At 31.5% G+C, this 21,409-nt stretch overlaps 1 protein-coding gene across 1 annotated transcript in view; it reads right to left on the bottom strand.

The window, feature by feature from the left end:
- The window catches only part of LOC111702673 (voltage-dependent calcium channel type A subunit alpha-1-like), a 98,851-nt gene that overhangs the window by 37,841 nt on the left and 39,601 nt on the right, over window positions 1-21,409 (bottom strand). The window contains 17 exon segments of the mRNA XM_023474427.1: window positions 229-389; window positions 1,458-1,557; window positions 1,877-1,975; window positions 1,977-2,077; window positions 3,429-3,534; window positions 6,006-6,115; window positions 8,293-8,304; window positions 9,054-9,149; window positions 9,293-9,403; window positions 13,613-13,699; window positions 14,295-14,412; window positions 16,188-16,316; window positions 16,898-16,997; window positions 18,925-19,036; window positions 19,355-19,482; window positions 20,387-20,496; window positions 20,914-20,959. Coding sequence (XP_023330195.1) covers window positions 229-389; window positions 1,458-1,557; window positions 1,877-1,975; window positions 1,977-2,077; window positions 3,429-3,534; window positions 6,006-6,115; window positions 8,293-8,304; window positions 9,054-9,149; window positions 9,293-9,403; window positions 13,613-13,699; window positions 14,295-14,412; window positions 16,188-16,316; window positions 16,898-16,997; window positions 18,925-19,036; window positions 19,355-19,482; window positions 20,387-20,496; window positions 20,914-20,959 — 1,726 coding nt within the window.

The following is a 21,409-nucleotide window of genomic DNA, read 5'->3' as shown; positions in this document are numbered from 1 at the left end:
TGCAACCCAATGTAGTAAACCTTTTATATTTCAAACCACATGGGCTCAGTTAGATCAAATCATTTAAGTTTGCAATATTAAAGGTTTTCACCATCAGTTTCTAAAGGGGTTAGATAATTTGTATTAGTGAAAAAAAAATCACCATAAGAACATTGAATGAACATATCAGACTTGACTTAAATCAGTTCCATACATTCAAAAGTTGTGATCTCAAGAAAACTAACTTACTGGCAGGTGTCAGCATCCTCCATGCTCGCATCATTGCAGAAGAAGAACTTGCCGTTGAAGAGCTGGACGGCTATGACAGCGAAGATGAAGTGAAAGAGCAGATAAACAATCAAAATATTGAACACGTTCTTCAACGAGTTTATCACACAATCAAATACCGCCTAAACATGTTAATACATATTATAGTAAACAACTTAGGTAAGAATAAAAAAGTGAAGAGAATAGTTTATACTTAGTACTTATCTCCTGTCACTGAGAGTACACTAAAGAAGTATTGAATCTAGCCATATTATGCTTAACTACTTTTCAAAATGGATATTTCGAAGAAGTTTATCTAGGCACGGTAAGTTAAACAATTTTTGAACTATGATGTATAAATAGTACAAATAGCGAGTGGTAGAACTATCTAAGCATAACAGAACTACAGGGTGTCCCAATAAACATGGGAATTCAGTGACGAATTCGATATCGTCTTTTTAAATAATTCTTTGATTTAGTATAGGGATACCTACTGAGAAAGCTGTAATCTGTAAGAGTTTCGTCTGCTATGTTTACAATTTATTTGTTTATGTTTTGACTGCATAAGGGTGTACTTAGTAAAACAAGAAAATTATAGTATACAAACAGAGTAAACTTGTCCGTCGTTACTGTTCATCATGCGGAGACATTATAGACACATCTTTACAGTCTTTTGCCCTTGTCATAAAATAAACTCCAGCAGACATAATAATATTATGGCTTTTGAAATTAGGTATTTCAGTGCTAATCCATAACAAAGACATATCGAATTCGTCACTGAATTCCCATGTTTTTTTTGACATCCTGTATATTCTACTCTGGCACTAGTACACTAGAGCAGGAGTCAATATATTTTCATTTCTGATAATAAATGGGATCCCATTTTCAATTTTGTACTGCATGTACTGTCTCTGGGCGGTAATGTAAACACAAGACGGATGTTACAGCCTGACATGTGATCCATCTTTCACATAAAAAAATTCGATGAAATATTCTGGTCATAGGATACTATTAGTGAATTATCAAAACTATCAAATTTAATGCTTTTAACCTCCTCTGATACTATACGAACACTGATGCATCTATTCTTGTTTACAAATTCCGCCGAGAGAGAACTGGTTTCAATATGCACGCAGAGTATACACGACAGCAATTAACTTTCCTTGCATTACACCCTTGGTTTGTGAAGAACTGTCTACTAAGGAACCCACCTTGAGTTTTGGAACTCTCTTAATAGTTTTTAAAGGACGGAGAACACGAATAACACGGAAGGATTTAATAACTCCAAGGTTTTCTGCACCGGAGCTTCCTCTGCAAAAATCAAAATGAAATCAGTAATTTTTAAATTTATTTGTTAAAATGTGTTTTTTATTTTGTATTTTTCAACTAATTTAATAAAATTTGCCTAGAACAAAAAATTATGAGAAGAAGGGCTCCGATGATTAATTCTCTTTTTCAATTAAAAAATATCGTGTTTTTCCAGAGCTTTTGTAAACATCGTAGTAATAATTTGTATATTGTCTGTCAAATAAACATTTAAGTAAATAGGTAAATTAACCGATTAATTGATCGCGATGGTTTAATTAAAAGAGGATAGAATACGAAAATTGATCAGTATTTAAAATATTACATCATATCCATGGTAAATGATGTAATAGCACAGGATACAACAACTAGGTCCATACAGTTCCACATCTCACGGAGATACGATCCAGGGTGAAGTATCAATAAAGAATACCTTAAGAAAGACTTCAATGGCAAAAATACAAGTAAACCCATAATCCATCTGTCCAAGGAACTTATTCCAGTCAGAGTCAACATTAACCGGATCCTGCAGTACGTTATCATAATTAATAAACAAAATAGCTTGTATGTTCTTAAGTAAATGCCCATTTAATTTAAGTGTGATTTCAATGGTGTAAATTTGAAAAATAAAAAAATAAATTAACTTTTCTATTTTTTTCGTAAAATGAAAACAAAATGAGCTACGAGGTCACAAAGTTGTATCAGTAATGTCGGATGAATTTGATCTTCTCCTTCTTTAGGTTTGCAGGGCCTTGTAAGCTTCGTATGATCAACAACTGTCAAAGCTGGGATTCTCAGGGCGTATTAAACTATTCTGATGATAAATAAAATTCGATGAATCAGAAGCATGAGAACTTTTATCTTGTGAATCTCCATCGAATACAGTACTCAAACCAAATCAGATCAATTACCAATCGATAATTAAAAACTACTATTAACGGTTTGATTAATAATCAACGACTATGCAAATCCCGGATTCCCTCTAGGATATTAATATTCTGTGGAAGAACCAGCAATTATGTAAATTGTTAATATATATTTCCTCAGTAAGAGAATTATCCCTCCAGAAAATGGTAATTAAGGCTGAAAGCGCCATATTACACATTCATCACATATCACATTGGAACCACATCATATTTAACATATCACATTGGAACCACAACATGTTAAAAATATCACATTGGAACCACAACATGTTAAACATATCACATTAGAACCACAACATGTTAAACATATTACATTAGAACCACAACATGTTAAACATTTCATATTAGAACCACATACATAAAACATGGGATTTAGAGGGGGGGGTCAAATTGACCCCCCCCCAGCGTATCCTGGTTTTCAAGTACCCCAGCGGGGATAGGGTTAATATGTTAGAAATCTCACAATAGAACTACAATATGTTAGATATATCATATTAGAACCAACATTTGTCAGAAATCTCACATTAGAAACACAACATGTTAGATATATCACACAAGAAGCTCAACATGTTTGATATAAATAACATTTTTTCAAAGAATTTTTGTTTGTCTAAAAACCTGTAATCTTGCCATCAAAAAAAGGTTAAAATTCTGAGTTATCTTTCAGGTTATAAATCACGGTGGACTAAGCCAGTGGGGTTGGTCAAATAGGCCTAGGATTAGGCCAGGTAATGTAAAAAGTCTGAACGCGTCATAGTTAGCCCTCCGACGGGACTATGCCAAGAAAATTGGCCCCAGTCGTATGTTAGTCTGGTTAGGGCGACGTACTGTACCATAGGATCGGGTCTGTACACGCTGTTATCTGGCAGGGCGGGACAACCTGAGCAGGTCCTGTTCGAATTTAAATTTACTACGGCCCAGAGTGAAATATAAAAAGATATTAATAATTACCTCTGATGCTAATGATATACTGGAAGCCACAATCACCAACATAATGAACACGTCGAAGAGAGGGAAGGTTACGATGGAGTGAATTCCACAGCGGAAAGAATTCTCACTAAAAATCAAATCAAGAATTAGTTAATCAATAAAATATATCAATCACACAAGCAGGGTTTGTGCGTTTTAAAAATAACCAGAAAATGTTTTACTTTTTCATAGTTCTTTACTTTTTATCCAATTAAAGATTTGAATATTCTTTTTTAATTAACGCTACAAACATACTTTTTTTCTGAAATTCCTTACATACAAATATGTTATAACACACTTCAAACTGAAGTAATATTATTCTAAGATTATGAAGATGTATGGATAAGTATGTTAGTATTATTCTAAAACATATGAAACTGTATGGGATGGATAAGTAAATATTATACTAAAACTATGAAAATGAATGGTAAAGTAAATATTATTCTAAAAATATGAAAATTTTTAGATAAGAATCTAAATATTATTCTAGAATATGAAAATTTATGGATAAGAATCTAAATATAATTCTAAAAATATTTAAATGTATGGATAAGTATCAAAATATTATTCTGAAACATAAACAAAAGGTATGCAATGGATAAGTAAATATTACTCTAAAATTATGAAAATGTATGGATAAGTATCTAAGTATTATTTTAAGAATATGAAAATGCATGGATAAGTATCTAAATATTATTCTAAAAATATTTAAATGTATGGCTAAGTATCAAAATATGATTCTAAAACATAAATAAAAGGTATGCAATGGATAAGTAAATATTATTCTAAAACTATGAAAATGTACGGATAAGTATCTAAATATTATTTTAAGAATATGAAAATGCATCAGGATAAGTATCTAAATATTATTCTAAAAATATTTAAATGTATGGCTAAGTATCAAAATATTATTCTAAAACATAAATAAAAGGTATGCAATGGATAAGTAAATATTATTCTAAAACTATGAAAATGTACGGATAAGTATCTAAATATTATTTTAAGAATATGAAAATGTGTGGATAAGTAAATATTATTCTAAAAATATGAAAATGTATGGATAAGTATCTAAATATTATTCTAAAAATATGAAAATGTATGGATAAGTATCTAAATATTATTCTAAAAATATGAAAATGTATGGATAAGTATCTAAATATTATTCTAAAAATATGAAAATGTAAGGATAAGTGAGAAAAGACCTCCTGCCGGTGCCTTTGCCAATTTGGCCTGTATGCATAGTTGGGTTTTACAATCAGTTGCCTTTTTATACATATCATCATATTATTTGTATGCTACAAATAAATATAAAGATTCTGTATATACTGTATAATACAAAAACATAATACATTTTCCTGTTTTAAAATTGGTGCTGCTCCCCTAACAAACAAATAATATTTTTTTACGATGATTCTTGTTCACAATGAGAACGACTGCAAACAAATAATTATAACAATTTGATTAGCAGTGTGTACTGCATGTGTACTGTGTAGAGGAGATGATGATAAATGGAGGGGGGTGGGGGGCTTCATTTTGTAACAGGTTTTTAAAACCCAAGAAATCAAAAAGTTAGAATAGCTGACAAAACAGGAATATTTAAAAATATGGTTGAGGTCTCTTCAAATCAGATATATTTGTTTTTGCTACATGTGTAGCAGGATCAATCATGCCATGAATGAATGAGGGTGAAGTAAGACAACCCCTCCCCCCCCCCCATTTCCCCAACTAAACTTTGTGGATAAGTATGAGGAAGTTCTAGTCTAAGTTGGAATGTTCACACAGATAATCAAGCATGAGAAAGTTTACGAGTGGCATATACTGGAAACTAAAACTTTTTACATTATATTCAAGGTGGATTAACATAAAAACGGTATACCAAGCTTTTGCATCTATATTTACTTAAAGTTTCTTAAAGTGTCTATGAGCGATTGGATCCTAAAAAAGCAAACTAGGTTTCGTTTCTGAAATTTCTGACTCCGCGGGTTCTTATTAATTTGAGTTTGACTGTAATCGTAATGTTTAAGTTACCCTCCATGCAAAGACGACTATAATGCCCGATTCACAACAATAACCTTGAAACCATTATCTGATCAATAATGTGTTCATCTCTCATAATTACTATGTTTTCTAAAGTATAAATATTGATATCTAGTTCATACTTGATCAGACAAAGCTTTCAAGCTTCAAGGGTACCGTTGTGAATCAGACATTACCGTCTTTGCATAAAGGGTCATTTAAAATTACAAAATTTTGGCAAGTATTAAAAAATAGTCATAAGTTTGCCATTTTATTGATGTAGACCTTTAAACTTTCTTTGTATTTATATCCTCCGGAGTTCGAATTTAATGAAAAAGAAGTTTAAAAGAAGAAAACCAGGAGCCTCTCCACCCACTTTTGAACTAGCATCCTGGCAACTGCTAGAATGCCCCCCCCCCACCCATTTTTTCTTTGAAAATTAGCCGAACACGATGGATTATGCATGAACAAGAAGAAAATTTAATTATTTATAGAATATTGTTAAAATTTAAATTTAAAAAATAAATGTGTTAACAAATTTACCTGGAGAATATAAAAAGACTAGAGTACGGAAGAACAGGAGGAGGTAGACCGGCAAGCTGCGCTTCTTCAAGAGCAGCAGCAGCTGCCCTCTCAGCTGCAAGAGCTGCTGCCTATATGTAATAATAATATTAATTATTTATTCGTATGTGAGAATAACAATATTTATTAATATATAAAATAAAGATGGTAATTAAATAATTATTATAATTAAACAGTATTTGACAATGAAAAGTTGTCTATGAATTAAGATGTCATGCTGACTTTAAAGTTAAAAAAATAATAATATTTTTGTCCAATCAGGATCCTCATCACCTATCTAATATTAAAGAAAGGTTCTACTGTTTCTTTTGATTTTATCTGTCTTAATGATAAAAAAAAACATTAGAAGTAGTATACTGTATGCATGATAAATAAAGGAATATTTTCTTACGAGACTGGTAACTGGTAACTGGGTACAATGTTCAGTGTATATTATACATTGTACAATATTGTGCAATATATATACATCTTAAAAGTGTACAATAAACAATGTACAATGTAGTACAGTATTAAATGTAGTGTACAATGCGCACTGTGCAATGCTCAATGTCCAATGTCCAATGTAGAATGTATGTACAATTTACAATGCACATTGTACACTGTACAGTTTACGCTGTACAGTTTACGCTGTACAGTTAACAGTTTACTGTTTATAAGTTTTAAAAACAGTTTAATTTACGCTATAATAAATAGATTTATAATTAGTATTTCGTTTCATGCTAAATTATTTAAAGTGAAAATATTTCACTTTATTTTTTATTTAAACTAAAGGCGGAAAATGTTTTAAATTGTTGTAACCTTTTAGCCTTAGTCTGTAAACCCGGATGCACAGTATTATTCTTAAAGCTAGTTTTGTAGTCATGATTCATAAACCTGTTTTTAAAGTCCTAATTCTTAAACCTGGTTTTAAAGTCATGATTCTAAACTTGTTTTTATAGTCTGAATTACTTAACCTGGTTTTATAGTCATGATTCATAGACCAGGTTTTGTAGTCCTGGTTCATAGACCAGGTGTTGTAGTCCTTGTTCATATAGACCAGGCTTAGTAGTCCTGGTTTATAGACCAGGTTTTGTAGTCCTGGTTCATAGACTGGGTTTTGTAGTCCTGGTTCATAGACCAGGTTTTGTATTCCTGGTTCATAGACCAGGTTTAGTAGTCCTGGTTCATAGCCCAGGTTTTGTAGTCCTGGTTCATAGTCCTTACCCTCCATTCCCGAACCTTTTACAATTAGAACCAAAAACTCTGTAAATGTCTCAAGGTTGTATATTAAGTCGGGTTACTCTCTAGACGCTCCAATGTACGGAAAATGTCGTCTCCTAGGATGATAAAAACCTTATAATAATTCACTCGATCCTCGCCTCAATAATCAGCGACGTCATTTGAGGTTTTTATCTATCTATCTTAGGAGACGATATTTTCCGTGCATTGGTTTGAGAGCATCCTTATTATACAACCTTGTAATGTCTCCTTATTTTTTTTCTTTATTTTCTAATTCATTTGATCCTCGCCTCAATAATCAGTGACGTCATATGAGGTTTTTATCTATCTATCTTAGGAGACGATATTTTCCGTGCATTGGAGAGCATCCTTATTATACAACCTTGTAATGTCTCCTTAATTTTTTTTCTTTATTTTCTGTCACTAAAAATGTTGTAACTTATACTAGTTACAACTACAATGTTTCTAAATATGCAGGGCAGGATATTCTCAAGTTTAAGGTTCACTGCAATATTCAAATTCAATCAACTTGTATGCCCTAAATAAACAACATTTAAATACTTGTAATATAGGCTCTCGCAAACTCAAGATTGTTTAATAAGGTTAGATACTCTGGATGCGCTCTAATGTAGGTAATGACGACATTTATCGCAATGTACACTCTAAATCCTAGTAGGACGTCACTGCTTACTTTTAAAAGTAATAAATTTTGCGGCTCACTATATATAAACGAACTCAAAAATTGAAAACTTGATTTAGAATTGCAATTTTTAGCTTCAAACTTGTTTGCACAATCAATATTTGTTAAATGTTATGATGATTAGTTAAGTATCAGTGACGTCATATGAAGCTTCAGAGTCTCCAATGCAATAAAGACGACATTTACCTACATTTGAGGGCATCAAGAGTATCAAATTATAAATACAACCCTGTGCAAGCTCAAACGAAAAACTATCCCATAAAAGAGTTGATAAAAGAACACCCTGTCATTTTAAGATATAGTAAATAAATCTGAAAAAATATAACTTACATCGTAGTCCTCCTGGTAAAAGAATATAATATAATATTTATGAATTCATGATTACACGCTTTCTAACAAAGCTTGAGTCCAAATAAAGTTTTTAAAAAACGGAAAATAGAGGATAATTTCTACAGACCGAATATAATAATGGATGTATCAAATGATTAAATCAAATAAATCGAAATTTATAAAATATATTATTGGTCCATGAATGAATGATGCATTTATAAATGAATAAAATAATGCAGCAATTCATTAATATATAAATAAATGATGGATTTAAAGGATGAATAAAAAAGTAAGTTATTGAACTGGAGTAGTTCTGAATCTACAAAAAAAATTTGAACTAATGCAGTAATATGTTAATAACTCAATGAATTGATGAATTAGTGATTTAATGTGCTAATGAATAAAAGAATTAATTAATTAATCACTGAATTAATGAATTATACTGAATTACTGTATCGATGAATAAATGAAGAAATGAATAAATTAATTAATAAATTAATGAATTCATGAATTAGTGAATGAATGTATCAATGAATAAACAAATAAAGGAATTTATGAATTAATGAATCAATGATAAAATGAATTACTAAACTAAAGTGTCAATTTATAAATGAAAAGGTGAATTACTGTATCAAGGAATAAATGAAGAACGAATTAATAAATCTATAAATTTATAAATTACTGAATAATAGTATCAATGAATAATAATGAATTGAAAAATGATTGAATCAATGAATTAAATGATTGATTGATTTTCAAACCTTCTGTGCAGCTTCATCTTGTGCCTTCTCACTGACAGGAACAGGTCCAAACTTAGCTCTCTCATCCACCACCTCCTTTTCAGCTCTCTCCTTCTCCTACACAGAATACAGGTTAAATCCTTCTCCTTTCCTTCCCTTCCTTGCCTCCCTTCTCCTCCTTCTCCTCCTTCTCCTCCTTATCCTCCTTATCCCTCCTGTATTCTCATCCTTCTCCTTCTCCTCCTTTTATATCACTTCACCTCCTCATATAATCCCTCCATCTCGACATCCATCATCCTGGTTCTCTCAATCCTCTTCTCCTCCTCATCCTTCTTCTTCTTGCGAGAAGAAATAAGGATAATTGTCAATAAACAGAATAAAAATAAAATAAATATATAGAATTAAACCAGGCATATTTGTAGCTAAAACTAGTTTAAAATCAGTATTTGTCATTTTTCTATTGATATTTAGGGCTGGGCATGTTCTAACTTTCAACTAGACATTTGTATTTTAGTTAAAACCTAAATGTGTGTTTCTTTAGGTGTATTTTCCACTATTTTTAAAGCTACAGTTCGTTAATAATCTTTATATTATTTTAAAAACATTAAACATTAAAAAAAAATCTTATATTTTCTGCAAGTTTTATGCAATTATAAGCAGAAAAAAGAACGATTTTTTTATGAACAGTCATCTCTGTTAGTCAATGACTTCAAAATTATCTGCAATTCCACTGTTCGTTGACGGACTCTTCCGTTAATGTTCAAAATCCTCCGTTTTGTTAACAGAACTTTACCCAGCCCTGTTGTTATCATACATGCATGGGTTCGTTCAATAATAATACTATTTTGTGATAATTTGGTTTCAATTCGATTTTCCTGTAATTACGTCTATTTTAGAAAACAAAAATGTAGTTTTCTTTTAAAGTAATTTTACTTTAAATAAATTCAAGTTGTGAAATTTTAAATCTAATGAAAAATTAGATAAAATACAGCAATACAGCAATGGTTTAGATAATTTATAGCACAGTTCAGATTATATATAGCAAGGGTTCAGGGTTCAATTTATCCATAGCAAGGTTCAGATGATACTCTAACAAGATTCAGATTCTTAATAACAAGGTTCAAATTATTCATAGCAATAAGCAAGGTTCAGATTATCTATAGCAAGGTTCAGATTATCTATATCAAGGTTCAGGTTATCCATATCAAGGTTCAGGTTATCCATATCAAGGTTCAGGTTATCTATAGCAAGGTTCAGATTATCTATAGCAAGGTTCAGATGATCTAGAGCAAAGGTTCAGATTATCTATAGCAAGGTTCAGTTTACCTATAGCAAGGTTCCAAATATCTATGGCATAGTACAGATTATCATTATCAAGGTTCAGATGATCTGTAGCAAGGTTCAGATTAATCATAGCATGGTTCAAATTATCTATTGCAAGGTTCAGATAGAACAAAGGTTCAGATTATCTATAGCAAGGTTTGGAAGATCTAGAGTAAAGGTTAATATTATCTATAGCTAGGTTCGGATTATCTATAGCAAGGTTCAGATTATCCCTGGCAAGGTTCAGATAATCTATAGCAAGGTCCAGATTATCTACAGCCAGTTTCTGATTATCTATAGCAATGTTCAGATTATCTATATCAAGGTTCAGATTATCTATAGCAGTGTTTGTATGATCTAAAGCAAAGTTCAGATTATCTATAGCAAGGTTTATATGATCTAAAGCAAGGTTCAGATTATTATCTACAGCAAGGTTTATATGGTCTAAAGCAAAGTTCAGATTATCTATAGCAAGGTTTATATGGTCTACAGCAAAGTTCAGATTATCTATAGCAAGAATTATATGATCTAAAGCAAAGTTCAGATTATCTATAGCAAGGTTTATATGATCTAAAGCAAATTTCAGACTATCTATAACAAGGTTTATATGATCTAAAACAAAGTTCAGATTATCTATAGCAAGGCTTATATGATCTAAAGCAAAGTTCAGATTAGTATAGCAAGGTTTATATGATCTAAAGCAAAGTTCAGATTATCTAAAGCAAGGTTTATATGATCTAAAGCAAAGTTCGGATTATCTAAAGCAAGGTTAAAATGATCTAAAGCAAAGTTCAGATTATCTGTAGCAAGGTTAAAATGATCTAAAGCAACGTTCAGATTATCTATAGCAAGGTTTATATGATCTAAAGCAAAGTTCAGATTATCTTTAGCAAGGTTTATATGATCTAACGCAAAGTTCAGATTATATATAGCAAGGTTAAATGATCTAAAGCAAAGTTCAGATTATCTATAGCAAGGTTTATATATAGGTCTAAAGCAAAGTTCAGATTATCTATAGCAAGGTTTATATGATATAAAGCAAAGTTCAGATTATCTATAGCAAATTTATATATAGGTCTAAAGCAAAGTTCAGATTATCTACAGCAAGGTTTATATGATCTAAAGCAAAGTTCAGATTATCTAAAGCAAGGTTAAAATGGTCTAAAGCAAAGTTCAGATTATCTATAGCAAGGTTAAAATGATCTAAAGCAAAGTTCAGATTATCTATAGCAAGGTTTATATGATCTAAAGCAAAGTTCAGATTATCTATAGCAAGGTTTTTATGATCTAAAGCAAAGTTCAGATTATCTATAAAAAGGTTTATATGATCTAAAGCAAAGTTCAGATTATCTATAGTTAGCTAACAGAAATATACACTCCGCCAGATCTAATATCAGAAATATACACTCCGCCAGATCTAGCTAACAGAAATATACACTCCGCCAGATCTAAAACAGAAATATACACTCCGCCAGATCTAGCTAACAGAAATATACACTCCGCCAGATCTAATATCAGAAATATACACATATACCAAATATACAGGGTGGCTCTGATTATACACACAGGTACCATAGACCACATATACAGGGTGATTCTGATTATTTACTCTGGTACCATATACCGCCTTTACAGGGTGTTTCACTTAAATATTTACTATTGTAGGTTAACTAAGAAATGAAAACTTAAATACCAGGGTTTATCTTTACACATATAGCTCTTAATTAATTATATCTTCAACGCATAAATTAATCTTGTATCCGGCCATAAAAATTTTATAATTTTGTTAAACCTAAATTGCCCTAGATATTCTGAAGTAATGCTTTTATACTTAAAATGCTTTATCTTAACTCCCAGATATGGTCTTCATACATCTAGCGTTATGTAAATATTTACAATCATGTTATTGTACGGTGTACAGGTTTCTGCTCACTCCGGTGAAGTATGTTTGTTTTGCTTTTCAAGGTCAGATCTGGTGGGGAAAAGGGATACATAGTATTTGTATACGGGGCAGATGGAAAACTGGACTAGGATGGTTGGGTAGGTTTAAGGGGTTTGTTGAGTTCAACTCAAAGGCTCAATGGGAGAAGGTGGGGAAGGGGAATAGTACTGCAAGGTTCAGTTTACCTANAAATAGTATCCTATATAATATACATAATCTTTACATACATAGTACCCTATATAATATACTTATACATAATCTTTACATACATAGTATCCTATAAAATATACATAATCTTTACATACATAGTACCCTATATAATATACATAATCTTTACATACATAGTACCCTTTATAATATACATAATCTTTACATACACATAAATAGTATCCTATATAATATAGATAATCTTTACATACATAGTACCCTATATAATATACATAATCTTTACATACAAAGCATCCTATATAATATACATAATCTTTACATACATAGTATCCTATATAATATACATAATCTTTACATACATAGTATCCTACATCTAATACATAATCATTACATACATAGTATCTTACATCTACTACATAATCTTTACTTACTTAGTAACCTCATCTGAGACATAATCTTTATATACATAGTATCCTACATCTAATACATAATATTTATATACTTATTGTATCCTACATCTAATACATAATCTTCAATTACTTTATATTCTTTATTTCCTCATTTTCATTATCTTCCCTGCATGATCTTATTTCGCTCATCTTAATATTAATATTTGTTATTTATTCCTGTATTCTTTTCCTTTCCTTCATCTTTAAAGCATTTTATTTTATTTTAAATTCAGGGGACATTAGTTCCAAAACTAAAACTTGGCCCATTTCTAACACTGAGTTAAAATTTAGAGACAAGAGTTCTTCGGATCCCATCCCATATCAAGAGTCGATAATTAAAACTGTAACCAACATTTTATTAAGCATGACAAGAACAACAATTCACAATTTAAAACTAGTTTCTAGAATCAATATGAAATCCCTTGACAGTTTTAAAGATAATGTCAGGTTTTTCATATTCGAACATAGCCTGAATTTGACTCATTGTCGCGTTTTCGAGACAAAACCAATTTCCACACCTTATTATTAGTTTAAAGTTGACATTTCTTGTTTCAATAATTAGTTTTAGCCATTTTTATCAAATGTATGGTGTAGTTTTGTTCAACTCGGCTTGGATATAAGGTTTATATTATCTTTTAAACTAGTTTGGGATGGGATTACTCTGAATTTTTATAATTTCTTTGAGGTTAATAATTTACCTGGAAAACTGTAAGCATAGCTATGGCGAATGAATCGAAATTAGTTGCAGGAGTACCACTCTCAAAGTTGAATGTGCCTCCGAACAACTAAACAGTTATTACAAATTTCAGAATAATAAATTTATAAAATAGATTTTGATTTTTAAAAAACAATAAAGATGAAAACATGACAGAATAAACTAAAGCAGAAAAATAATTAAAATTCTTAGTTTATAAAGATATAACTAAAAACCAAATCAAGAACAAAAATTTTGGAAGAATATTTAGAAAATGTAGAAAAAAGCACAAAAAGGAAAGAATAAGATGAAGCGAAAAAAGAAGAATGTTAAGAAAACATAAGTTAAAAGGATGAAAATGAAGATCAATATGTAAAAGATTAAGATGAATTAGCTTGACGTTAAAACTTTTAAACAAAAAGATTTGGATATTTAAGACAGAAGATCGAGATTAAATATGAAAAAGATCACAAAAAACCTGACAAAAGAAACAAATTTTTTTAAATAAGTAGAAAATTAAAATTATGCAGATGAGAATAAAGATCTGTAAACAGAAGATAAAAAAATATGATTTTAAACCTGCACCCCAGCAGAGCGAAGATAAGGATAAAGAGGAAGAGAAGGAGAAGAAGTTAAAAACAAAAATTAAAGATATAAAGAAGAAGAAGAAAAGCAATATTATAAACCTGCATTCCAAGCAGAGCGAAGATGAGGATAAAGAGGAAGAGAAGGAGAAGAAGGGAAATAATTGATTTCATACTGGCCAACAAGGATACAACTAGGTTTCTTAAACTCGACCAATATCTACAAATAGATAAACATATATATAAATTTAAAATATTTAGTGATATAAACATGAATAAAGGACATATAAATATAGTTTACTATGTATATATAAATCTTATTTTAAAGATTCTGAAATTATATCAGGGGAAAGAAATAATTCAAATTTATTTCTTATGTAAGACTAGATGAATACTGACAGATTTGTAATTTGTGATTAATTTTTTAGGTTAAAATGGAATTGCAGTGGCAAATATCAACCATAACTAGCTAAAAAATATTTTTTATACCGAACTGTAAAATAATGAACGATTATCACAAATTCTGTATTTTCTAAATAGTTCATTGAGTTTAAGCGTAAAAATAAGCGACACAAAAATTTACTTGTTATTCATGCCCTGGATCCGGATCCGGATCCGGATCCGTATCAAAATAAAATGTATCATAAGCACTGGCTAGGGTTTTGGCAGATAGCTGTACAATGATCATGGCGCTTTAATAAAGGATCTATATATCCAAAAAAATTATTTTGTGTCTCTCATTTAAGATGGAAACCCCGACAAATGAAATAAAATCAAAAAGTAAAATGAAAACAGCCTGATTAAGGGGGGGGGGGGGCTTGCCCCTTCCTTAATAAGGCTTGTTTTAGTGATTCATGAATCCTGAACCTGAGCAAATTTTAGAGCTCTGATCGTAAAAAAAAAATAATTGAACGTTAGTTTATTGAGTTTAATCATATACACACACAAACCCCATTCGTCTCCGAGCCTAACTGCTGCCGTATATTCTTGCCCCCCCCCAAAAAAATGTTTAAGGCGGGGGCAATTTTGCCCCCCCCCCCCTAACTGAATGTCTAGTTGCGCTGCGCCCCTGGAAATAGACAAAGTTGGCTGAATAACCAGAAGTATTTAGTAACTTAAATATCTCAAAGTTTACATTATCATGATGTACATTGAACAATGAACATCCAACAATAACTAATTTGATGTAAAAATGTATGTTGCAGAAATCAATATTAATATGATATACTTTGTCATTCATCTTCTAATTAGTCAATAATTAGAAAACTGCGTGCAAAGGGAATCTATGTGGATACTATACTATATCATAATATATATATACTGGGCCTTTAAGGCGCTTCGCGCCCATCTTCTTTTTTAACTTTTAATTGTGTCTTTATCTGTGATCGCATCTTCTCTTGTACAGTATACATTTTTTTTTAAATTTACGGATTTCATAATATTTTTTTTGCGCATTTTCAAAATTTTACAAAATTAAATAATTTAAGATAGAAATATTTTAAGATTACATATTTAAAGTCTGATTGGCCATAAACCTTCCCTGGGCCATGTGAGGTCCCACAAAACCTTTGGGCCTGATCGGTTCAGTTCAGCCGTTTTTACGTTTATTGGACACAAACAAACAGCTTTGACTGGGAATTAAACTTTCGCAATAAAAGTCAATCCACGTAACTTAGAATTTCAAAGCCAAGCTAAGAAAATTCCCGTTGTGCTACCAAATTCCCTAAACAAAAATTGGTGTACCAGTTCTAAGTTATTAGGGTTAACTTTTGAAGCAAACAATAAGTTTCCAAGAAAAGCTGGGTTCCCAAGCTAATTATATGCATTACATATGTAGCTAAGCTAATTACATGTATTATTTATATATGTAAAGTAATCATATGTGTTATTATGTTTATAAATCAAGAACCTTCTTATTCTATGTCTTCAAGGATTTAAAATTAAGTGGTTTAATAGCTGGGTTCCCAAGCTAATCTTACATAATGTATTACTTACACTGTAACTTTAAATATTCGAAGAAGCCGAAGTGCTCTAAGAACAGACAGACCGAATGATCCAGCTTTTGGCTTGAAATGGGTCCAAAGCACTTCGAAAACACTTCCACTAATGACAAGGCAATCAAATCTAAACAAATAAATCATATTTGTATTAACTTACAAGATCTGACAGGGCCGGGGCCAGATTCACTAAATAACGAAAAAAGTTGCATTATAGTGAAACGACTTTGAACAACGTGTGCGCCGGTTCAATCTATTTATTAATTTTGGTCTCAATTATGTATAAATCAATTCGGTTATTTCCTCTTTTCGGCTCACAAGCAGCCGTAGTATATTTGAATTTCTGAGCCGAGTCAACCTTTCCGTTCCCAGTTTGTACTGTACCTAGCTCTATGGACAGGACTAGCTGGTGCATCAAGGTTGACGCGGACAGACTTTATGCTTCACATAGGTTGAATTTACTTTTTCTAAAGGGGCAGAGGTGCGTGGTGTTGTTACCTTTATTGTTTAACAACAACGTTTTTATATAAAAACGGTGCAATCAACATTTAGTTACCAAAGGTAGGAAATTGTGTGGAGAAACGTTAATTATCAATGCTTGATATCAATAATCGATGTGGACATTTTAAATATTAATTAAATATTATCAAAATTGTTAAGTTTAAACGATTGATTGTCTTACACTATGCCACTGTATTTACTGGTTACCTGTTAAAAGAAGCTTCAAAGTATATTGAAGGTCCCAGGGCCCACATCCTAACCACTGTTTCGCAGATAAAGAAGCACAGAAAGATATACTCCGCTAGATCTAAAAACAGAAATATATACTCCGCTAAATCTAAAAACAGAAAGATAAACTCCGCTAGATTAAAATAACAGAAAGATATACTATACTCCTCTAAATCTGAAAAACATAAAGATATACTCTTAAAAAACAGATAGATTTACTCCGCCAGATTTAAAAACTGAAAGATACAATCCGCTAGATCTCAAAACAGAAAGATATACTCCACTAGGTCTAAAATAGAAATATACACTCGGCCAGATATAAAAACAGAAAGCTATACTCCGCCAGATCTAATTAACAGAAATATACACTCCGACAGATTTAAAACAAAAAGATACACTCCGCCAGATCTAACTAACAGAAATATACACTCCGCCAGATTTAAAACAAAAAGTTACACTCCGCCAGATCTAATTATCAGAAATATATACTTCGCCAGATTTAAAACAGAAAGATACACTCCGCCAGATCTAATATCAGAAATATACACTCCGCCAGATCTAGCTAACAGAAATATACACTCCGCCAGATCTAATATCAGAAATATACACTCCGCCAGATCTAGCTAACAGAAATATACACTCCGCCAGATCTAACTAACAGAAAGATACACTCGCCTAGATTTAAGAAATAGAATTACTTAAAATGTATTTTTTTAAATCATAATAATTTGTATTGTTTACATACTAGGTGTATTGTAGGAAACACATATTATATTTTATAAAAAGTGTGCATTGTAAGCAGTAAGTATAGTATTGTATGAATAGTATGTATTGTATCACTAGGCGTATTGTATACAGAACATATTGTATTGTATGAATAGTGTGTATTGTAAAAAGAACATATAGTATTGTATGAATAATGTGAACTGTAAGAAGAATGTATTGTATAAAGAAAGTATTGTATGACTAGCCTTAGAGGGCGCTTCGCGCCCATCTTCTAAATTAATTGTGAACATGTTCTCTTTGTGTACATCGTAAAACAAAACAAAAATAATTCGCGGATTTTCACAAAAAATTTCGTGGATTTTCAAAATTTTCAAAAATTTAATGAAGATCGAATTTTGATGCAGACAAATATTTAAAATTTCAATCATTCATAAACCTACCCTGTGGGCACGTGATGTCCCACAAAAAATTTGGGCCCGATCGGTTCGACCGTTTTGACGTTTATTGGATACAAACAAACAGACAAACAAACAAAAAGACAGACAAGCCAAATTTATATATAGATTAGTGTACATATTGTATGAAGAACATTTTGAATTGTATTAATAGTTTGTATTGCATGAAGAACATACTGTATTGTATGACAAGTTGTATTGTAAGAACATATTGTATTGTATTAATAGTGTGTATTGTATGAAGAACTTATTGTACTGTTGACAAGGTGTATTGTAAGAAGAACATACTGTATTGTATAAATAGTGTGTATTGTAAGAAGAACATGTTGTATTGTATGAAGAACATATTGTACTGTATGAAGAACATATTGCATTGTATTACTACTGTGTATTGTAGGAAGAACATATTGTATTGTATGATTAGTGTGTATTGTATGAAATGTGTAGTGTATAAGTATTTAAGTATTACACATTTAAAGAGAATATATTAGAGTTTACTAATTAAATCCAAGCTCAAACAATATTAAGTTGGTTTCTCATTCTTATCAAAGTAAGTTTTCAGACATAATGTTGAAAATATTTGCTTTTAAGAAATAAAATAATTTGTTATTAACTTGCTTTGAAAGGAAGAAAGAAGAATAAAAGCTAATATCTGGAACTGACATCTTGTTTTTTCTCATTAAAATGAACTGCACAGTTACATATGTATTGCACAGGTGCTATTTGACATTATATTGTACACAATTAAAAAATAAGTGTTATTGTTAGAAAAAAAGGAAAGTGTAAATATACTTTTCTTAGGTTTTTTTAAATTTTAAAACTTACGAAGAAATTGTGAAAGCCATTCCGGTTGGTTATAGTGCTCAACCGCCACACACATGGTGTTGAGGAAAACTAGGATTATCACAGACCAATAGAACCATTGCTGCTTTATAGCCTAAACATTACAGACCAATAGAACCATTGCTGCTTTATAGCCTAAACATTACAGACCAATAGAACCATTGCTGCTTTATAGCCTANGTTAATACCTTTCTGACAACAAGTTTGATTTTCTTCTAGTAAATACCTTTCCGTTCAGTCGATTTTCTTCTAGCATTTCATTTTCTTAATACAAGTCTGATTTTCTTCTCATTAATACTTATCTTACAACAAGTCTGATTTTCTTCTCATTAATACTTTTCTTACAACGAGTCTGATTTTCTTCTCGTTAAGACCTTTCTGACAACAAGTCTGATTTTCTTCTCGTTAATACCTTTCTTACAACAAGTCTGATTTTCTTCTCATAAACCCAGAAATCTGAATTTTTCTTAAATTTTCTCTTGAAGGCAGCCTGGGTTGCAGCTCTCTTTTTATCCTTGTCCTTGTCATCCTTCAGCAGTTCTGGGCAAATATAAAAATTATATTTAAAAATCGTTTTTAACTTTTAGTTTCCGGTCAATAAAAAGGGCAGAAAGGTTCAAAGGAGTTACTCGCGTGCTTGCCACGTTGAACTACAAGAAAGAGAGAGATTAGTATATTTTAAGGTTAGGCTAGGTTAGGACACTTTCTGGGCCGAGCTGTTGCTTGTAATTAAAAGCGGCATGCGTGTAACTCCTTTGGGCCTCTGCCAATAAAAAGCACTAATACTAATGGGTGCTGACTGCTGAGCCCCTCACTTCTAGATAGGAAAAAATGTAACCCCCCCCCCCAGAAAAATTCCTGAGTACGCCCCCGCTAGATACCCTGTTCCTCTTTTGTAACACTTAAACAATGAATATAATTTTTTTTTCATAATTTTTCTTGTTAATACAATAAATCTTTCTCGCTTCCCCCCCCCCACACGTCCGTTTTACCATTTTAAGAATCGGGCATTGTTATAAATTGAACTTTTTTCCTCTTGGAGCTTTTAAAGGGTGTAAGCGTTATTTCTAAACTGACCTCTATGTAAAGAGGACAATCCCAGATTTACAACAGTCCCTTAAACCCTTTGTGTGCACGTCTAGTACAGAATACAGGTATGTGTGTAATATAGAAACCCACTTATACTCCGCTGCAATTTACATTGTGCACTGTGTTAAATTTGTGGTGAGATGAAATACTCTGCAAAATTGTCGTTTTTAGGCACGACGATCGTTCAGTAAGAAACGAACGAAATAGAAAGAAAATGATCGAAAATTTTAAAAAGAACTATATAAATTTGTTTTTGAACGATTGAAAAATATAACGAAATGGGTCGTTCAAGAACGATGAACGAACAAAATGAAAAAAGTCAAACGTTCCCCACGCCGCGCCCAACTGTACTCACCATCCTCCTCCTCCTGATCTTCATCTGAATCTCTGCTCCTGGCTCTTCTACCCAGAGTTCTTAATTTCTTTTTCTTAGCTAGAGCTCGTTTCCGGGCCTCCAATATATACCTAGGCAATATATATTGGAATTTTTAACAAAGAAAATTACTGAAAAAGAAAATGAAAAAAATACTGACGTATATTTTTTTTAAATACCCAAGGAGAGCCTGAATCTTGACTCCATATCTAGGACTGGGCGTCGTTCTTTCACGGGAACATACGGAACAAAACAGAACGAACGATTTCAAAAAGTAGGAACACGCCCAGTCCTACTCATACCCCACGGTTAAACAGAATACTTCCTCTTTAACCTATCCCTTTTATCTCAAAAAGTTGAGATTAGGCGTAAATTCGACCAATGAGTGATCAGCAAACTGACATCAGCTGATTAGTCTCAATATTTACAAATAACATATGTTTAGGTCATCCCACCCTACCCCCTCCTTTATTTTTTTAAAGTTTATATTTTTTTCCTTACTATTTTACCTTCTCTCCTCTTCTGTAGTTCTTTCCTCATTCAAGATGGCCTCCTCTAAAGAAATATTGGTTTATTTTTATAAATTCGGAGCAAAATATGTAAAAAAAAAAATACTAAAATAGTTAGGTTTTAAGTCTTGTATGAATAGCTACATACTCAAGTCAGTCAAATACGTACTGGAGTCATTTGTTAACGCTATTTTTTACCCAGTTTTCTTTGAGTTAAAAAATGCGCTCCTTGAGCAGCATTTTCTTTTTTGCTGGTTTGCTACTGTCAGTTTATTTTAATATTCGGTGCTTTGAAGCGTAAAGCAGATAAAAAATTAGAAGAAAAAATGGAATATTATCAAAAGTGTAGCGTTTAGATCTAGAAAACTCAAGTTGGGGGGTTATAAATTGAGGTTCGTTTGAAATAAGGACTGAATCAAGAACTGGCCTGAAAAATTTGTAGGAAAACGCAGAAATTTAATTTTTTTTTTAAAGTGATAGAGGCCTATTATTAAAT

This window comes from Eurytemora carolleeae, unplaced genomic scaffold, assembly GCF_000591075.1.
Source record: "Eurytemora carolleeae unplaced genomic scaffold, Eaff_2.0 scaffold7, whole genome shotgun sequence".
Classification (NCBI taxonomy): Eukaryota; Metazoa; Arthropoda; class Copepoda; order Calanoida; family Temoridae; genus Eurytemora; species Eurytemora carolleeae.
The sequence above is the reverse complement of the archived record's forward strand: the minus strand, read 5'-3'. Positions and strand labels throughout refer to the sequence as shown.